The 22,489-nt window shown below is 34.4% G+C and overlaps 1 protein-coding gene across 2 annotated transcripts in view; it reads right to left on the reverse strand.

Annotated features, from left to right (window-relative positions):
* Nucleotides 1-484: 484 nt before the first annotated feature.
* LOC106078085 (uncharacterized) overlaps nucleotides 485-22,489 on the reverse strand; it is a 35,776-nt gene continuing 13,771 nt past the window's right edge. For both annotated transcript variants that reach the window (XM_056025666.1, XM_056025665.1), the window contains exons 6-11: nucleotides 21,308-21,830; nucleotides 16,517-16,570; nucleotides 14,616-15,273; nucleotides 9,469-9,572; nucleotides 5,684-5,880; nucleotides 485-5,355 (exon numbers count right to left, since the gene is read on the reverse strand). In XM_056025666.1, the coding sequence (XP_055881641.1) occupies nucleotides 5,037-5,355; nucleotides 5,684-5,880; nucleotides 9,469-9,572; nucleotides 14,616-15,273; nucleotides 16,517-16,570; nucleotides 21,308-21,830 (1,855 nt within the window). In that variant the 3' untranslated portion in view covers nucleotides 485-5,036. The remainder of the gene's footprint in view (nucleotides 5,356-5,683; nucleotides 5,881-9,468; nucleotides 9,573-14,615; nucleotides 15,274-16,516; nucleotides 16,571-21,307; nucleotides 21,831-22,489) is intronic.

The following is a 22,489-nucleotide window of genomic DNA, read 5'->3' on the forward strand; positions in this document are numbered from 1 at the left end:
TTTGGCAAGTGTTAACGGTATTCCTATGCCAGGTGTTTTTGCCAAGTATGATGAAATTTCTTTAGAAAACAATGTGCAAATATTTTTGGCAGAAATTACTATTGTATTCGACTTCCACCTTCAGTATCATTTTCCTTATAGAAAGCAAATAATGTTTGAAAATGTCAATATTATTTTTATCTAATTATGTGTGCCAAAGCAGAAGTTTCATTTGTAAAGATCTGATCTTTCAGAACAATGCAGGCATATCATCTGTTTCTATAAACATCTGCCAACAAGGGTGTCATGTGACAAGCAGAACGTTTAGCTGCCTTTAAGTTCTAAAAATTTACATAATATCCAGGTTATAAGAACTACGCCTCTTTAATCTAAAATCCTGGTTTCACCATTAGCAGGACTCGTAGTTCGCTCTTAAGTTTTCTTTGATACACTCATGAAGAAATGATAACATTACAAACAGTATTGCTTATTAAACAAAAGTAGATTATAACGAAAGTCCGATTTTATTATATACATAAATATATTTAAAAACAACACAACAGTAGAAAAAATAGAAACTAAGGCTAAATAAATATTAAATGTTTAGTAATGAGTATATTTATATATTTATTTCTGTATATGAGGCTTTCAAGTTAACCAAATAAAAATACATCAATTTTAAATAAAAAGTTATTGTAATCTATCAGTTTATAAAATGACACAAACTGTTAATGTTCTGTTACGAATGTGAGTGTTGTACATGTTTGCATCTACACAATCGGCTGCATGGCGCTTAAGTCAATGAGTTGGACTACCAGAGCCAGCAGGCGCCACCTAGCAAACGTTCTGTAGGGTATGTGAGCACACTGGTCATCAACTGCGATAGAACGAGGCTAATACCACGGAAATCTCCCTCACTTATATCTATCAGACCACATTGTAAACTCTCATGTTCATTATCACCCAGTTCCATTATTCAGCATCGCCCACTCCCATATTCAGCATCACCAACTCCCTTATTTAGCATCACCCATTCCTATATTCAGCATCACCCAGTCCCATATTCAGCATAGCCCACTCCCATTTTCTGCATCGCCAACTCCCATGTTCAGCATCACCCACTCCCATATTAAGCCACGACCACTCCTATATTCAGCATCACCCACTCCCATATTCAGCATCGCCCACTTCCATTTTCAGCATCGCCCACTTCCATTTTCAGCATCGCCCACTCCCATTTTCAGCATCGCCAACTCCCATGTTCAGCATCACCCACTCCCATATTAAGCAACGACCACTCCTATATTCAGCATCACCCACTCCTATATTCAGCATCGCCCACTTCCATTTTCAGCATCGCCCACTCCCATTTTCAGCATCGCCAACTCCCATGTTCAGCATCATCAACTCTCATATTACAAGCATCTCATTTGTCACGTGAGCCAAGTTGTCATGCTTGGCGAGCCGAGACCAAAAGTCATCGTGGGCTTGAACACTGACCTCGGTGTCACAAGTCTGTAAGAAGTGGATACGAGCTAATTGATTTCCTTTGCCCAGAGGTTGCAACGTCGAAGGTCAGCGTTGAGGCCTAATATAACGATAGTCTCGGTTGGAGCACGCCGACTTTTTCTAAGTGCGTTGCGACCCTTTCGCCGTTACGGTGTAATGTAAAAAAACTCCTTTAAACTGCTTCACACTTTCACCCAAACCACTTTTCGCCGTGATGGCAAAAGCACGAAGTGTGTACGCGCTGCATTTTCAGAAGAACAATTTACATAAATTACTACTTGGTAAGTTGTAACTTCTGTGACAAGTTTCTCAGAAACATTGCACACTTAGTGAAATTGACAATTACTACAGTAGCATGCAAAACTATTCAACGGCCAAGTGTATCACGTGTACAAAGATACACTACTCAACGTTACTTAGAATCATATAAATTACAATACCAGGTGGCCGAGCCTCGCTCGGTTAAGAATATATACCCGAAGTCATTTTGGGAACATTTTTGTAATTACGAAAATAAAGGATCGGGTGAAGACTACTAATCTGAAAAGTTGCTTTTGTGTTCTGTAGGTTCTAAATGTAATTGTACTTGGCGATTAGATATAAAGTCTCTTAAGTCCTCCTACAGTCTAGAGTCTAGTCAAACCACAGATCAAGTCATGTCGTTTTTCAATGCATCTTTTGCGTAAAACTATTTTACTATTATTGGCTTGGAAGAAAGTCTTTGCAATGTAACTTCTCAACTGGTTAAGTTCAGACATTTAATATTGCAATTAATATTTTGGCGTTAATACGAAACACAAGTGACGGATATCTTTCAGTTATAATGTAAAGCAGGCACTTTGTGACTAAGAAAAATGTCGCATTATTTCTTAATAGTTTTAAACCATTGCGTTAGTTTTCTAAAGAAACGTTTCCATGGGGCATATGTTCGTCCCCCATACTGGATGCCCTGCCCAATCGGACTGTAGGAAGCTCATACCTGCTTTCATCCATCCCAGTGGCGCTACAGCCCATGGAAGGATACGGCCTGCATCCCTCAATTCAGATCTCTCCTGGGCTTTCCATCTCCTCGCCCTAACCCCAAGCTTTTTACCGAGGTTTAAAATTAAATTAAAAGAGGCTACAGCGTACGCAAATTCGTTGACCGCGAGATATCATGTTTAGTGTGAGCAGGTAAAGCGTAGAGAAGCTCTGTTATGACCATTTCCTTTGTTTTAGTACGGGACTGTAGACTTCGAAGCTTGAACGCATGGTAACAATTCACCAGCAAAAAAATAATAAGATTAACGAGGATTGCAGTATTTCCCGTGGCTACGCAGCCCCAGCAGTGACCTACATATTTTGCCCCATCCAGAACAAGCGTAGCCATTTTCCGCAGGTGGTCGATTAAGATGTTCTTTTCGTCGTCTGCGTCTGTCATCGGCAGCGGCCTTTATATAGAGAGACTTCTTTTGGTCCGACAGTTACGCTGGGCAGGGGACGTATGTCGTATGGGAGACAAAAGTATGCCAAAGGCGGTCTTTTTTTTTTTTTTGAGACCTAATAGGTGGTCGATGTAACAGAGGTGCCTCACGGAAACGCTTTAAAGACCTGCTTATGCTGTTAAGGCTCCCGCGCGGTGTTGATTCTTGACAATATGTCTAGTGTAGATCTGACTGGAAGTAACGCTGAACTCAACTAATTCAGTAACACCGGCGAAAGGCCGAAACAATCAAATATGTAGTCGACGCTGATGTTGTTCTATAAAGATATTTAATAATCAAGAAGGGAATCGTCCGATGTCAGTTATGTCGTACTCAAGTCTACTACTCTACAAGAAGCGTCTTCCTTTTAGCGTCACTTAGAGCGTTCTTCTTTTTTAAAGATCTGTCACGTCACTTGTCGCTAATTAAAACTTTCCCCTTATTCCCGAAACAAATAACTAATTCCTAATCATGTCATAACAATGCACAGACTGACATGGATCTAGAAAAGAGCACCTGGTTGCATGCGGCCTCAAAACGAGATAGCTGGAAATCACCAGCAAAATAGCAAAGTAAAAGCTATAAACACGGCTCTACGCAATTAAAGTGTAAACAACTTATAAAGCACTTAAAACACAATAACTAATCAAACATTGGCAAATTTAATTTCATTACTTCTCTTCCATAGTTCCATAATAAATCAAATTACAATAAGATGGTGCGCAAATGATTAATTAGGTCAATTGAATCATAAAACTTGTTCTTATTTGCAAAGATTTAGTATACTGCTATAAGCCTAGTGACGTAAGTGGTGTTTTTCCCGTTTCAAGTCATTGAAAATTTTCATTCATAAAACATTTTAGCCAAATTGTTCGATAATGAGTCATTTTCAAAGCGATATAACTGTCGACCTCGAGTTTTCGCGATGTGTCCAATGAGTTGAGAATTTTTTCACATTAATATACACGTACCTTCAAATTGAAAAAAAAAATAGTTAGAGCCGTTTTCGAAATAAAAATTTATATATAAATATATATACATATATACAATAATTGCTCGCTTAAGAGTATAGGATTTCAGCTTCTTTTTCATTTTTTTTACAAATAAACATACGTAATAAAAAAATCGTAGTAAAGACAAATGAGATATTTAATTTTATAAGATGTCTATTTGGTCGAGTGGTAAGCGCCCTTAACTATCGTCCCGATGGTTCTGAAATAAAACCGTCCAACCCCTCCCCCCCCCCCTCACGGTCGTGATGCGAGAGGCTTGGTCTAGGATGAAATGATCTTCAATTCTGAAAGCACAATCGAACTATGTCAAACAAAACAAAACAATACAGCTATTACGTCACTTTACATTGGGGTCACGGATGAAAGTGTGTGTGTTTGCGAATCTGTGTTGTTCTTGTGTAGGTCAGTTGAAATGAATTTGACAATGACATGAAGCGTGTAATAAATTCAAAGTCAATGGCCAGTGTGTCACAACAAAAGGTGATTGTAATTAATACAGACTTTTTTTTTATTTTGCAGCTTCAAATCAAAACGATATAGTCTAGTTACATCAGCTTCAAATCAAAACGATATAGTCTAGTTACATCAGCTTCAAATCAAAACGATATAGTCTAGTTACATCAGCTTCAAATCAAAACGATATAGTCTAGTTACATCAGCTTCAAATCAAAACGATATAGTCTAGTTACATCAGCTTCAAATCAAAACGATATAGTCTAGTTACATCAGCTTCAAATCAAAACGATATAGACTAGTTACATCAGCTTCAAATCAAAACGATATAGTCTAGTTACATCAGAATCAGGGCGATATAGATACAATATATTAAACTGTATTGTGGAATAGAGCTGTAACAACTTGTAACACAAATGTCTTCTTCGTCAGATTTAAAAATAATTTATAGATTATGCGCATAATCATAACTATGAAATTTTAAAAGATTAGACTCTGTTTTAGGTATTCACTAAGTTTTCATTTATTCCAGTTTTACTAAGATAAGGTAAATGGGACAGACAGGCAACTCAAACACCATAGTTGTTTTACAAGGTTTTAAGACAAGAGCTTTGAACAATTATGCAAAGTATTTTTTTCCATCACCCGGAAGTAGGCGTTTTTTTTCGTTTGAATAGTGCACTTCATCTAGCTCTAGCATTTCGTCCGTTATTTTAGCTTTCTTTCTTTTGTCACTGAGACCTTGCTCAATATCGCCACCTGAAGCTGAAGATGACTTTGCTCTTTCGTCAGCATTGCTCTTCTGGGACTGTGATACTTCTCCGGTATTTCCACTATTGTCCTGCTGTGTTTGCGGTTGTGGATTGCTTTCAGTGTGTGTTTCTTTATCTGTCACCATTTTAAATTGTTCTTCGTAGGATTCTATTTTCTTCTTAAATCTGTTGAAATAAATTTTTTACAAAGTAACATCAAGCTGTAACTTTAAGCGTTTTTTTAATGCAATAGTGGCGTAGCTAGGGTGGGGGGAGAAGGGGGAAGAATTTGAAAATCCCCCAGGGCCCACTCACTTGAGGGGGGCTCCCAAATGAGTGTTTTTTACATTAAAAATTTAATATTACGCAATATGCAGTGGCCCTGAAGAGGTCAAGCTCCCCCCCCCCCCGGGCCCCAAACGATGAAAAATTCCTAGATACGCCCCTGTAATGCAACTTATTTTTCCAGTTAATATTTTTTAATGTTTAATGAGGTAACCTCTATAGCACTTACTCTTCTGTATCAAAGAATAGGGTGCAGTCATTGTGGCCTTTAGAGAACGCTATTTTGAGCAACAAAGGTATTATGCTAGTAAAGACTGTGACGAGCACTTGAATAGAAGGGGAAATGAAATCCATACTATTTATGAAAATCACCAACAAGATAATAATTGCAATAAATCCTGCCGCCATAAACAGGTAACATAATAACTGGGGAATAGATCAAATGATAAATTTTGATGAAACTGGAAATACTAATACAAGATTAAAGCAAAATAAAAAAGAAAATAGATAAAATATATTTAATGGAAAAACATTCATCAGATTTGTGTTTTTCCTTTCCGGCAAGTCGTTGTGCACACATTTACGCTAAAATCAAGTAAACGTAAACCTTAAATGCTCTTTAAATCTTTTTTTTTTTTTTTTTTTTTTTTTTTTTTTTTTTTAAATATGTATGCAAATAACATAATTCGATTTAAAAAATATATGCAAATATTCGTTGTAATGACTAAAGCTGATGCATTTCTTTGTACATATTTCATATATGGATTTGTTTACTAATTTCTTGCCTTACACGCCACAATTAGATTTATATTAGTAGGTATGTCTACTTTGTAGAGTTTGTTTGTTTGTCCATAATATATATGATCATCTTCATCATCAAATTGGAGTGAGGGCTTGAGAGGCTCAAATCGTCTCTTATAAAGCCCTAGACAGGCACTCCTCTTTTTTTGCTTAGTGCATACATGTCACTCACAATACGGGTAGAGAATTTTTGGTTTTCCAGACCTATCGAGACGGAGATCAGCAAGACTGGGGCAGTCAAGAAGAATATGATTATATATATATATATATATATATATATATATATAATAAACAAATATGTTTGCAGATTACTTGAAGTAATTCTTCCCCATAATCTCGATTTATAAAATAAGATAGAACTCAAACTCCATAGATACATTTAGATTACACTAGATACAATTTTGCACTACCATATATTCTATACAGTAGAAAAATGTCCGATTTAGTCAAGGTTGGGACAATGAGACAGGAAACAGCTATTTGGGTTCAGAAACTATCTCTAGTGGTGTTCTTATTATTCAATGCATAGACTTATATATACTACTCATTACTGGGCATGGAGATTTTTTTAAGTTGGAACAAGGAGTTGTTTTGTAAGGTAGTTAAAAGAAGTAAAGTTGTTTTTTCAACCCTAACCTATGTAACATATAATTTAATTTCTAATATCTAGATCTAGTAATTCAACATAAGAAATAAGAGTACTCTTGTATCATAATTATTATTTTGTAATTTTTAGATACATAATTTATATATATATATATCGATCAATTGCGGATCAGAATTTATTTCCGATTTCCAGTCTAGTATAATATATAAGTCTATGATATAAAGCTATTCATGAATTCTGAATTTCTTTAAATAATTATTACAAATTCATCGCTATTACACCGAATATGTCGCCATAATTCACTTTTCTGTTTTAAAACATTTTTTGTCAGTAAAAGGAGACGGCGGTAAAGTACAAACGATTAATCGTGTAAGCGATTTAAAAAATTTTGTAAATGATTGAGGCTATTCGATGTTGGAACACACACACATATAGATATATAGATAACGATATATATATATATATATATATATATATATATATATATATATATATCACAGGGTGGTTTATAGTTGGAGAGTTCTAAATATATCACAGGTTTGTTTTAATATAAGTTGATGTCGAATAAATGGCACTGGGTTAATCTTGCTTTATTTAAACTTTGGCTCCTAATGTAGTTGAAGGTGCTAAATAGTGCTAATTCATCTAAGGTGCTGAGAGGTGCTGATATATTAGACCTTTCTTGAATATGTCAGCTGATTAGAGGAACTTCTGTGACTTGTCGGAGATTCTATATGATGAATCTATTTAGCTATATATTATTAAACTCAATGAAGAAATCTTTCCTTTTAAATACAGAAACAAGTTTTAATTTAAAACTTGAAATAGCAAATGTACAATGATTACTTGAATAAACTGTAATTTAAATAAAACATTCCATAGCTGTATACTGGATTTTAAACGATCGACACAGTATGAGAATCGGCTCGAGACTGCCGGAATTATTTCAAATTCTTTTTCAGCTCGTATCGTCACCTGTTTTCCTTCCAATCAAAACCACAACCTTTGTTCTCTAGCTCAACATCTCTAACCAAACAGAAATTCTCTATCAAACCATTGGTGTAAGACCGTAATTTCCAGGGGAAAAATCTGGTTAATTAGGTCTGCTGGGTCTGTAACTACACCTCGACCCGAGCTATATTAAAATATCTGCCAAATGATATGTGACAAAATATATATATATATATATATATATATATATATATATATATATATTATAAATATATATATATATATATTATAAATATATATATATATATATATTATTGGGGGGGGGGAATCGCCCCTTCCACGGTCCCACCTGGTACTGACCACCCTATTTTAGTTTATATCTACTAATGATGTGGGGTACCACATAATATATATATATATATATGTATATAATGCATTGAAATGGCTGCCTCGTCGTGCATTATGCGCGCTGGACTACTGTCGTGCGGACTTCTCGATGTACCCTGGTTCATACCCTGCCCACTGCCATCCCCCGTCGTCCTGCGGGAGGTTTGGACTAGGAAGAAAATTAACTTAACTCTGAAGGAACATCCGTAACATGTAAAATATGTTACAAACATTTTACAATAAGAGGCCTATCCTATATAGATGTTCAACTTCAGTTGTATGAAATAATACACTCACTGGCTAAATAAAAATGTGTCATCAATGTCCTGATTTTTTTTTGTTTTGTATCTAACTAACTCCATTGTTTTTGCGAAATTGCATGATCAACATTTATTTGAAACCATTGAAATTTAGCCGCTCAAAAAATGCTCTACATAGAATACTAGATAGTGACAATATGTGGAGATCCTGACCTTTTAAACCACACACAGGGAGATGAAACACATATATTTTAGGGCATGTAATAAATGATCTTCCATTCCACATGGCGTGAGTTTTAAATAACTCTCTATTGCCATTTTTATTGTTACATCAAAATATTTCCTACATTGAAGTATGTCGGTTAGCTCTGGGGCCTTATTATGTTGACTTAGTAGAATTATTCAAGATCGCCTGACCAAAAAAAAACTGAATCTTTTCACCTGTGGAAAACACCCCTTTCATTTTCCTGATCTTTAGTAACCTTATGTGTATACATCGTTTACGAATTCTGTTCAAATTTATACATCGTTTATGATTTTTTTCAAATATATAATTAAATAATATTAATGAATATGAATCAAAATTTATCAATAATTTATTCTAATTATTAAACATAATAAATTGGATTTTTAAAAAATCAGCATAGTTAATGACATTGAACGTGTAGCACCTCCAGATTCTTCCGTACACCAAAGTGGTACGAGTAACCCACTTTGGGAAACATCAATCTGTTAGATCACACATAGATAAGCTTTCGTCTTTCTTTCATAATTTCATTCTTTGCCAATGTTTCCTAAATTGACAAGTTTGAGACATTACGTGCTAGCCCAAACCTGCAATAGAAATGTGCGCAAGGTTCGACCATTCTGACAATAGTTTGAAGCGATGTTAAACGCAACCAGACAACCCTTTTAATAAAATGATATATCCATATTTTAAATTAAACATATTCTTTGAAATAATTTTAATTTGTATTGTAAAAGAAAAAAATGCGAAATGTCTTTTACCTTTTTTTGTTCAAAATGCAAAAAGTGAAATAACACCGAGTCTTTAATGTAGATCCCACGGTCCAAGACTAGAAAGGGTATACAACCTTTAACAGTCACCAGTCCTTTAAAAAATTAAAATACAAAACAAGTTTAATTATAAAAATGATAACGTATAAAACGTCATATCCACTCTTCCTACGATAAACACTTGTCAAGTGTACTGAACCCACGTAGGCAGTAGCGTAGCTAGCATTGTGCGGGTGGTGCGGGCCGCACAGGGCATCAAGTGGTGAAGGCATCAAATCGAGGACACACTTTCTCAGTAGACCAGCGTGAGTCAAATTTGACCAGATTTGTTTATATATCTGAAGGCAATGCACTTTTACTCTTGTTTTTTGTGAAGCCTTCAATGGACTGGTTATGGACAAGCTTATAATGGTGTTTTTTAAATTACTAATTAGTAATGGTCCAATCTCTTTTGTGGACCAGTGGAAGGAGGGGCTTATCTGGTAGAAGATTTTCCAACCGCTCAGCAAACACAACCCTGCAAGAGTCGGGATTCGAACTCAAGCCTCCTTGTAAGGTGGCCAAGCGTAACCAAGAGGTTTAAGCCTCTCAGCCACACATCACTTGCTTGGAGGGAACTTGAAGTTTGTCTGTGTTTTCTCGTAAAGCAGAATCTGCCTTTCCGTGGGCATCGCGAACGAGTTGAGAAAGAATTGGAAGTACAAAATCAAAGAAATATCCTGTTGTGAAATTACTAACCAAGTACGATCCATTCCTGAGAGACCGAATAAGTAAATATCCAAACAAAAAAAAATTATTGTAACTAAAGTGCTCATGAAAAAAAAAATCATACAGAAATTTTGAAACGCAAATATTTCTCGATTATATCCACAGTACACCTAACATCTAAAATATGGATAAAAATTTCATGCAGAGCATCAAAGACGTAGTCGCCACAAGAAAAATAGCCAGGCGAAAAAAACGATGAAGATAGAGTTTCTTTCAGCACACAAGAAAGAGCCACTGATGGAAATACCTTCCTTGGACTGTATTGTTCATGAAATAATAACCCCATATGAACAACGTCATGATAAATAGGAATTTTAGTCGCCTTTATTGAATCCTCAGATGGAGATCTCGATGGTTCTCCCAGCAACATTGACAAAAACGAATTTTATCTGGGGATCAGGTAATTGTCGCTGTTTAATCCCAAGTCTCCGAACTTCCAAAACAAGAATCTATTAAGCTTTATAGTTTTATTTTTTTAAAAGTCAGTCCCCAAATATTGCCATCTTGATACGCATATTTTTTTTTTACTATTGTGATAAGTGTGGCTACATGCAAGCGAAGATTTTCCAAAATTACTTTGATGCTGAAATACTTACAATCAACGTTGACAAATTGACGAGTCACAAATTTGCCAATTTCGTCTATTAAACAAGACTAGAGGAAAAAAAACAGATTTTGATAAAATTATCGATAGTTTGAGGTAAAACTTCCCATCTTTGCCAAATAGCAATGCTTATATAATGAATACACTTTATTTCGAAATTAGAAACTTTTCGCTGTTTTAAAACTTTTTTTAGAGGACATCACGAGAAACAGCCGCACATGGCATTAAATAATCTAGCTACGCCACTGCACGTAGACCTACCACATATGAAAAGTTCACGCACAAGAATGCCATACTATAATCATATTTATTCACCCCATGCCTCATACTAGTCTGTGTTTTATTTTTTTTTACAGTGGCGTCACTATGAGGGTGCGAGCCGCACACGGTGACAACCAAAAATGGATGAAACCCAAGTAAAAAAAAATTTGAGATAGAAGACAATTTAAAAAATAAATGTCAGTGGCTAGATACCAAACATGTTTATGAATATTTAATACATATACGTCTGGAGTAGTGGGTGACCCGACAAAAATAGCACCGATCAGATGTTCGAATTTAAAATGTATAAGATTTAAAAATGGAACAAATGTATTAGATCAGCTCTAATATCTTAAAATGCCTTGAAAGGGATGAGTTTGGCTTTATGCTGTGTCGAGTTCAGGGATGTGACAACGAAGTTCTAGCGTCTGGAAGATAATGTAAAGGTCATCTGTTTCTGTGGCCCACGGTTAACGAGGTTGTCATGTAGCCAGCACAACGACCAACCGCCTTGACTTTTCCCCAACTAATGTCAGGTACCCATTAGGGATGGGTAGACTTACGATCCCGAAATTAAAAATTCCAGTCTTCACCAGGATTTGAACCCGGGACACCCGGTTCGGAAGCCCAGCGCTTTATCAATCAGCCACCGCGCCTCCAAAGCTTGAGAAATACCCTAATAAAAAGATAAAAGTTTAAAAAAATTTCGAAAGCTCAAAGATAAAGTTCAGAATAGACACACACATTTTTAAATCTCTCTTCGACATCATCTAGAGAACATGATGGTGTGCGAGCGTATTACAATATCTTTTTACATAATCCTACATCTAATATGATTAAAATAATTTCTTAAAGCAACAATTCATTTTAAGGGGACGGTGCTAGTATAAGTCAAAACATTAAAAGATTCTTATGTAATTCTTTGCAAACAACCATACTGTATGGAATCAGCATCGTGAAAACAAAAATTCACAAAACTGGCACTAAAAACCGTGTCAGAAGGACCAATTTCATACAGGAATCTTTAAATCCAAAAAAGAAACAGCTTGAAAAAATAATTATGGAATCAACGATACACCAAAATGAATCTCCACCCTGGGACGAAATCAGTCTATAAAAGACCATATTGAAAATATATTTAAAAAATCTGACTACAGTCCAACAGAGCTCAAGGAAATAGTAAACTGTTTTCTACAAACTAATTATCCTAGCAATCAGTGGATCAGAGTTTCCACGGATGGCTCAGCCCATAAAGCCACCACAAATGGAGGAGCTGGAATACTCAACGAATGGCCAAATGGAGAAAAACTAGAAAAATCCATTGCAACTGGAGAGCTCTCTGACAGTCACAGAGCAGAAAGGGAAGCACTAGCACTAGCTGCTACCATGCTAACAAATCATCCAAGTACCACACATAGTCAGATTGTTTTTCTAACCGATGCGAAAACCCTCCAAAGCATGCAAAACTGATTCATCTTATATAAAAAATCTCAGGACTGCTCTAACAAAGCTCAACAAGAACAGCAAAAAAAAACTGTTATTCAATGGATACCAGCTCATATAGAACTAGAAGGAAATAAGAAGGCTGACACACTCACCAAGAGTGAGAGAACAAACTCACAATTAAACATTGCACTCTATCCAGAAGAAATTAATTGTAAATAAAATGAATGAGAAATGGACGAGCTCTCACTGAAATCATAAGAAAGATGATGCTTACTATAAGCTTCTAAACTATAAACGTCTAATCTTTCGACTAAGGACCGTACACAACAGAATGCGACAACACATGTAGCGGAAGCTCAAAATTTAAACCAGTAAAATCTGCCCATGTTGAGTGTCACCAGAGAAAGCTGACAATGTCCTCCAAAACTGATCTCTTTACCAAGAGGCCCGTACTGGCCACAAAACACCCCAATAGAAAGTAAACTAAATGGAGAGTTCCCCGATTTGGAAACCACTGCGCAGTTCATTTCATGTATTGGTCTAGTCATATGAACACTCCCACATTAAAAATTAGAACGAAGAAGAAGAAGAAGAAGTGGCGTCAAGGGCTCTGACAGGGTGTAGCACTGTGTGCTGCAAACTACCTAAAGGTCTCCGGCTCCTTATTTTTCCACAAAATCTTCCACATGTTTGGCTATAGCTGCAAGGAAGCATAGGTTTGAATAATGAGTCGCACCTGCCCTGGTTTAGGCGATACCAATTGAGTGGTCTCAGTTTAAGTACCAGTTATTTTCATATTACTGAAACCAATTCCTCTGACCCAATATTTGAGTCACCCGTAAAAGATCAAGCAATACACGAGAAGTTGCTCTCTTGCAAAAACTTTTGCAAATATACTTAAGGCCAATTAATTTATTAATGTTTAATTTTTGAAGTACTACTTCAAAAAACAACAAATTCTTTTTTGAAACATAATATCTATAACGGAAGATGAGCCTGCAAAAAAAACAAAAACATTTCCAATGTGTGTGGTGATTCCAGAAATACATATTAATTCTTATAATTGTTGGTTAAAATTTGAATTTTATCAATAAACTAATCTCTATAATTTCTAATGTAGCTTTAAAGTTACTTTTTCACTCTACAACTCACCACAGTTATAAATAGGTTTTAAAATAAAATAAATTTGCAATAGTTAAACAGGATGTCTGTCGAAAACCAGAAAACATAGCAAGATGTCTATGAGACAAAAAAGTTTGGGAACCACTGCTCTAAGGAGGGTTTCTCAGATAAAAAAAAATACAAAATGTTAGAAGATGTATCTTCAGATGCCAGACTCACTATTGAAGAAAAAGTAACAGGCGTCCATGCTTCACTGGTTTTTATATAGAGCACAGGGTGATGTTAGACTGGTTCTAATTTTTCATAATCTTACATTTTAAGACGTGTTTGAGTCACGGCCGATTGATTTCAAAATGAATGAGATTTTAAAAAATATTAAATTCAAATATGAAGGGTCTAAAAGATTTAGCAAAAAAATAACACAAAATTTGTCGGGGTGGGGAAATGTTCAAATGTGGTCCATTTAATGGAATAAAGAAAAATTATTCCGGCAAATAAACGTTAACCAAGGATGTCAACCATAACGCAGCATGTGTATCTCCTAGCATTTAAACAGTTTTGACCACAGTGCAGCATGTGTATCTCCTAGCATTTAAACAGTTTTGACCACAGTGCAGCATGTGTATCTCCTAGCATTTAAACAGTTTTGACCACAGTGCAGCATGTGTATCTCCTAGCATTTAAACAGTTTTGACCACAGTGCAGCATGTGTATCTCCTAGCATTTAAACAGTTTTGACCACTGTTCGGATTGTGCATACATGTGTTTACACGTACCTTTTTCAGCGAAAGTCAGTCATCCCCCCCCCTTTGACATTTTTACATCATGAAAATATGTTATTAAATGCAAAGTTACACATTGAACACTACTCACTATGTTCAGAAAATAAATAAATTAAATATTTGCTAATATAAAAACAAGAAAGAATAAATCTTACCCTCTCTTGGACTCCAATTATGTAATGGCTTGTCTTCATTATACAAATATATATTTTTGTCTGCTTTTGTCATATTGCTTGCTGTAATATAGTCCTCAATTTTCTCCGTAATTATCTTCAGACAACGTTCATGTTGTTTCCGCACCTCGTTCACTTTCTCCCGCAAATAGACCAGAAAGGCTGCGATCCCAGATACTATTGTATAAATAAAAGTAACCCTATACATAATCACAACTACAGCAGTGACTAATACAAAAGTAAGTGCACAGGCGGGGACTGTAGCAATCAGTGATAGAAATAAAATAATACAATTTGCACCATCGCATTCAATAGTTTTTTCCGTTGATTCTCTGTTTAGTTTTTCTCTTGATATCCATGGTGACGAGATAATGGTAACCATTGGGATATTACAAAATTTACTGAATTTCGTCTCTGATAACGCATTAAAACTTCGCGTGTACGCGTGTGCCGTTCTTTCAAAACAAATTGTAGCCATGGAAGCATAAAATGATACATAGATAATGAATAAAAAAACAAAACTAGTTATGACAGGCATTTCAGAAACAGAAACATAACGAATGAACAGTACAATCGCTGGGAAAACGAAGAAGAAAAACACAACCGATAATCTGCGAACTACCGTCGAGCAGGGGAAATTCTGGGGGAAGAAAAAGAAAGTAAACATTACAAATATTACCAAAACATAGAAAAACAACAACAACAACAATATAAAATATAATATAAATTATACCTATTTATCAAACTAGTACATGTACAATAGAAATGCATTTCTTCTGTAATTGTTTTCTTGAAAATATGTTCTTACTTTAATCAATTTAATTATACACTACATTCTTCCTTCCTCTTTCTCTTTAAATATATATATATATATAAAATATATATATATATATATATATATATATATATATATATATATAAATCGGCACGGGCATTACCATACAACCCGACTAACAAATGGCTTTTTATAGCATGGGCGTAGCCAGGATTTTTTTTCGGAGAGAGGGGGGGGGGTTCGGGGGCATTTTTTTTCTTTCCTAATCAAACATGTATGTGCGTGCGTGCGTAATTAATCTTCATTAAATTCTTTCCTTTTATTGTTTTTGACATTTTTTCGTACCCTAGAATAGGCTCTTCCTTGATAGCTACGGTGTCGCTTATAGATTACAGACATTTCTTTTAAAAAATAAGATACTTACGTTCAAAGCATTTTAGGTGTCATCCACTGGCGGATCCAGGGTGGGGGGTAGTAGGGGCGATAATATAGAGAGTGGTTAAATATCATTAACTTAATGTAAAAAGCTCTTGTTTTTTCCTGGTACATTCTCGAAAACGCTAATAGTATATGTATATACCATGACCATCATTTAAAATATAAATATGAATATTGTTTTATTATATATCGGATGTGACATCGCTTTATAAGACCAGATTATTTCTATAGGAATTCCTATAATTAATGACTGGCTATAATAGGTATGACTTTTTTATTGAGTTATATAAATGTTTTCTACCTTGCCCCCTCTCCCGCGGTTTCGGTAACATTATCAATGGAACCATTAAAAGACGTGTGGGGGGGGGGAGGAGCAAAAACAAACGGAAATGCCATTTGTCCATACCGACCAGCAAAAAGATTAGACCAAACACGACATTGACGATATTAAAACAGTGTGGTGGAAGTGCATACCGCTGGTACATAGCCAATTGTACGGTTTAAAGTTTTGGCAAATAATAATAAGTACATTTATAATTGTTTACATATGGAAACTGGTAAATGTATAGCTTCCAGGCCATTCAACGAAATATAGGGGAAGGTTAATATATACATTGATTTTTGTAGATAATAGCATAGCCAAATGTGTATTTAAAAAAAAATACCTTACATTTCTAACATAAATCCGACAGCAGTTTCCATCGCAGCATTTTTCGCTGTTGTCCTGAAGATACAATTTTTATATAGATACAGAACAAAAATAACATTCATATATTTATTATAAAATTGTGAATCAACGTACGCATTAATGTATATGACCATTCTGTGTGCCTTGAGTTACGTCTTCAGCTTTCCTGATTAGTGCCCTTTATTTAACTGATGTTTTCTATTTTGAAGGGTATGGCGAAATCCTACAAACAATGTATGCATTTTTTTTTATAATTGACTGTGACCTATTTCGACCAGTTTCTATAGCCCAGGTCAAGTCAGAGTTGACCAGAGTAAACAAGTTAATTTTAGTCATCCAGTCAGAGGAAGAGGTTAAGGGGGGAAAATAGCAGACGTCAGCTTCTAGAAGGTCAAAGTTAATAAAATAATTAGGGGAGAAGATTCTATGATTCTGGAAGGTACGATTTAGAAGTATACACTAAGCGAAAGTTGATTAGTCGGGGTCATCGCATTGTAATAATTTTTTATAGTAACAGTTTTATGTTTAAATATTTGTGGGTCCGTTAGTTGAAGTTATACTAGTTGAAGTTGTTGTATCTTAAAGTTTTTATTTTATGAAGAACTAAGTCAAGTCGTTATTGGATTGAAAAGTTAATTGTATATGTAATATGAAGAATTTTATTGAAGCCCCGATGAATATACAAATGTCTCTGCAGTGAATTATCAAATTATAAATATAAAATTCGGCGTGTGATGACTGTGTTTGATCAATAATTAATATTAGAAGCATTATCGAGAAATAAACAAACAGAAATCTTCACCATTATCACTAAGCTTAGATCAATTCACTTTGTCTGATAAAAATGTTGTACACGTCATTTCTCCCAAACCAAATCTCCAATCAGGCTGAAATTGTGCACACTTATTACTTTTATCTGGCAACACAAGTATCAATTTAAAAAAAAATCATTTAGTTAATTGACTATTGGTAATTAATTATTTTGTTTGGTATAGAAAACTTGAATAATTCCCCTTTATACTTTGCTTTTTTTTTAAAGTATATTTTGTATTTTCTTATTTCAATCCGATAAGCTTTCTTAAACAAGAAAATACGATAAAATACTTTTTTAAAAACAATCGATCTTGACCCACATTTTTCGTTTGTGTACAATATGTTGTCATATTCCGTCTTATGGATTTGCTATTACATACTATTCAATGTGTACAATCACATGCATGTAATTTTACAATAGTGTACATACTAAATTTAACTTTATATTGTGCTACCATTACACACAGGCTACTCCCGTTGATTTGTTTACTTGGTATATATATATATATATATATATATATATATATATATATATATATATATATATATGTATATATATATATATATATATGTATATATATATATATACAGACAGAGGGAGAGAGAGAGAGAGAGAGAGAGAGATAGAGAGATAGATAGATAGATAGATAGATAGATACATAGATAGATAGATAGATAGATAGACAGATAGATAGATAGATAGATAGATAGATAGATAGATAGATAGATAGATAGATAGATAGATAGATAGATAGATAGATAGATAGATAGATAGATAGATAGATAGACAGATATAGATTATCAAGGCCGGAACACCCAGTACATTTTTTATTTTAAATTTTAAATCTCAATAAACAGGATACATTTTAACGATCTCCGTACCAATACTTTTAGCACGAGAATGAGAGTATATGCTACAAATTCCTTTTTTTCTCTCCCCTTCTCTCTCTCTCTCGCTTTCCGGTGCCCACATATTTGTGAATTTTTTTAACCTCTGCATCACAATTTAACCGACATAGACTTGTGAATGGATGTTGAAAGACCCTATGCTGCTTTTTCGACCGTAACCCGCCTCACCTCATACCCACCCCACTTTCACACTTGTCGGTCGTTTTTCTTACAATGACATCCCCGAAGGGTCTTGTATCCTCCCACTGAACACACACTTATATAGCACCTTTGGTTTTACCTTTTTTTTTTTTTTTGCATTTTTAATTCCTAAGGCAATGTACAATAGTACACACCGCAAACATTTCATTAGACTTCACACCATCAGCTTATTAAGTGAAAAATGCGCTTTCAGAATGCCACGATTGAGTGCCCTATTCTCTTTCCCCAATACATTAATTTTTGGTTTTCTGTCTTCTAAGAATAAGAAAATAATAATTTAGTTTCATTAATTATAATCTTTCTTTTAACATTCGTTTTGAATGTAGAGAAATGGCAGCGCTATAATGTATCATTCCTTCCTCTTCATATATATATACAGGGCCGGTCTTAGGCCACTGCAACCTATGCGGCCGCAGTGGGCCCCGCACTTTCATAGACCCCGCGCGATGCACATTATAGGTGTAAATTCTTAAATTAAACCATTTTAACTTATTATTAAATTGTTTCTTGAATTCTTCTGAAATTATAAAATATACGAAAAAGTCATGAAAATCTCCTGAAATTATTAAAATCTTCTGGAAACTGATTCGAATCTCCTTATAACAGAAAAAAATGTCATTTCGGGGTGTTATTCAATATGGAAAACGCCAATCCTACTTGCTTTTAAAAAAAAAACGGCATTGTCAGCTTTCATTTAATAAAAATGTAATAATAAGACGAAATTTGACCAAAACAAGAACTACAAATACTTAATCTACTTCAATAGTCACCGGCATACAAATATAGATCAAAATCTAAATCTATCTCGACCTCTTAGAAAAAAACAACAAAAGCGATATTTTGCTAGTTGATAGTAAATCTAAAAGGCAGAATGTTTATCGGCTTTTTTTTTTTTATGTTGGAAAACTATCTACTGTAGATGGTTCGTATAGTTAATTGGACGGTGATTTTGTACTTAGTAAAGTATACATAAAATGCAAAGACGAATTTATTTTCTAAGACAAAATCTTAATTTTCACTTATTATCCTTATCACAACCCAAATTAGGCCCCGCGTAATCCGTTTCGCATAGGGCCCCACAATCTGTAGGACCAGCCCTATATATATATATATATATATATATATATATATATATATATATATATATATATATATATATATATATATATATATTATAAAGTATAATGTGAGGTGTATGTATGTTACTTATAGACATCAAAACCGCTTGACCAATCTTGATAAAACTAGGCAGGAATGTTCCTTGGGTACTAACTTAGAACGTAGTGTATGTATTGTAGCCCTCAAACAAACTTAAGACCCTCAAAAAAAATAAAGTTGTCCGACTCTATTACAGCTATAGTATTTTATGGATCTAGGCCATGGTTAACAATGTTGACATGAGAAAAGATCGAAAGGATTTAGATCTAGATCTAATTTTAAGAAACACACTTTGCGCAAATAGTTTTTTACTTTGACACATGAAAATACAAAAGAAGATCCATTGATTTCATTATATAATAAAATTAACCTTCAATTTTGTGTTTCAAAAGCATTTTTTACATAAATTAGTTCCTGATATCTGTGACTACAGATTTCCTGGCGAACATTCTTTCATTAGACAATACCAATTGGTTACACATTAACACATCTCTCTACTGAGTCTATTCCTAGGTCTAGGTCTAAAACTCTTATTGAACTCTAAGATGATAAAACTTCTTTTCGCAAAGATAGTTTTGTGCTTTAACACATAAACATACTAATTATTGTCCATTCATTTGATATTGTAATCAATTTAACATTCAAATTTGTTTTTCTAAAGCATTTTTAATACATTCGTTCGCTGTTTGCTAATGTTGCGTAGCCGTGTTGAGATAGGCCTATATTCATTCATGAAAAAAGGTCACGCATGCGCAACACAGAATGACCTCTATAAAAGCCTATTTTTAACTCTAGATTCGTGTAGATTTAGATCTATGTCTACCTCAAGATCTACTTAATACTTTAACACATGAACATATAAAATTAAGTCTATTCATCTCAAATTTTAATCAAATATATGTAGGCCTAAAAGGAAATGTTTTAATTTTAAAAAATGGATTGAAGCCTATTAGCTATTTTGATTTCATAGCTTCATTCACACTATTTTTACATTGACACATTCGCTTTACTTAGTACATTATTATTTCGTTTAATCGTTTACAAAACACTCTCAGTGACTATATCGACAGTAATGCGCAAATAAAGAACCGCGGGTTGCGGGTAAAATATGTCAAGTATATATATAAACTCAAGTATATACTCATATATACTCAAGTTTTATTTTTTTGTCATACTATTAGAATTAGATTAATATTTATTTGTACAGCTTATAAGAGCAAGCGGGAAAAAAAAAGAAATAATTTGCTTTAAAAATAAGGAATTTGTGTGTTATTTTTTTTATGCTTTACATTTAAACTTCCACCTTGTGGGGCTATACCGAAATAAAAATGCAAAAGGTTTGATAGAGAGCGTGCGGATTTTTGCGAATTGACGTTTTTAGCTTGCGAATCTGTCCAAACCAGTTCTCAGTGAGCGCCTAAGAGTTAACAAAAAATCTATGTACGAAAGTTTTAATGCGAATCGTAGTTCAGTTTAAGAGATCTCTTGGTCAACGAGTCGTCATCTAAAAATATAATATAGATTACTATCATTAAAATGTAATTGTGAAAAAAATACAATTGGCAATACATATAAGGGACACGATTTCAAGGAAAACTAAATATATTTCTCAACAATCATATACAATATGAAGAAATAAAGTGCTTTTAGGTTATCATGTTGTTAGGTTTTCTAAAAGTGAGTATGACATACCTCATTACCGCCACAGCAATTATAGGATCTAAGGAGGTCGAATATCCCAAATGGTAACGGTTGGTCTTTTTCATAGTAGGAGTTTAATTTAATTCGGAACTTTAAATCAGTTTTATTAGAAGGTTTATTTGAAGTATCAGCTTTTGAAGAATCATCCTTTGAAGTATCATCCTTAGAAGAATAATCCTTTGAAGAACCAGCTTTTGGAGAATCAGTTTTTGGAGAATCAGCGATTGGAGAATCAGCCTTTGAAGAATCATAACTTAAACAATAAGTCTTTGGCAAATCATGCTTTGAAGAATCAGCTTTTGAAGAATCAGACATTAGAGAATAATCCTTTGAGGAATCATCCTTTGAACAATCAGCCTTTGAAGAATCAGCTTTTGAAGAATCAGCTTTTGGAGAATCAGTCTTTGAAGAATCAGCGTTTGGATCATCAGTCTTTGAAGAATCAGCATTTGGAGAAGCAGCAGATGTGGAAGGTTGTATAGGTAAAAAACCTTCTAATGAAACAGATTCATATCTGTGGAGTAAACAAAAACTATTCATTTGAATTAAATTTATGTATGCGCTTTTTTTTTTTTTTGAAATTACCATATTGTGTTTCCTGATACCAGCACCTTAGAAAAACATGACTTAAGTTAAAAAAAAAGAAATACAATATTTACAATGCTAATACATGCCCAACATAAAAGAATGGACGGGCCTGCCATTGATAGAGGTTCTTAACAGGGCAAAGGACAGAGAGGAATGGAAAAAGACGGTCGACAAACCTTGCTTGGTGCCCCAATGGTCCAACAGACTAAGGGATAAGTAAAGGCTAAAAAAAGGTAAAGATGAATTTAAATCTATTACTGTACATCCGACCCCCTCCTATTGAAATGTTAGGGCAGCGTTTCTCAAACTGTGAAGCACGCCACTATAAAGGGTGGGACGTCTTGGTGAAAAAGCAAGGGTTGGAGCCAATTAATGTCTTGAATAATTGTGCAAAGATTCAACTTTATTCCAGAATTGGAAGAGGGAGACTTAAAGTGTACAAGATTTTGCCAGACAGAAAAACGATAAATAAGCTCGTTAAGACAGAATACCTTTCTCAAATACCAGTAATGCATTAAAATAATCACGCACAGTTGCACCCTTACAAAAAGAAAAGCAGATAATTCGTATGCTTGATTAGGTTCA

This window comes from Biomphalaria glabrata, chromosome 4 (assembly GCF_947242115.1).
Source record: "Biomphalaria glabrata chromosome 4, xgBioGlab47.1, whole genome shotgun sequence".
In the NCBI taxonomy this organism is placed as follows: Eukaryota; Metazoa; Mollusca; class Gastropoda; family Planorbidae; genus Biomphalaria; species Biomphalaria glabrata.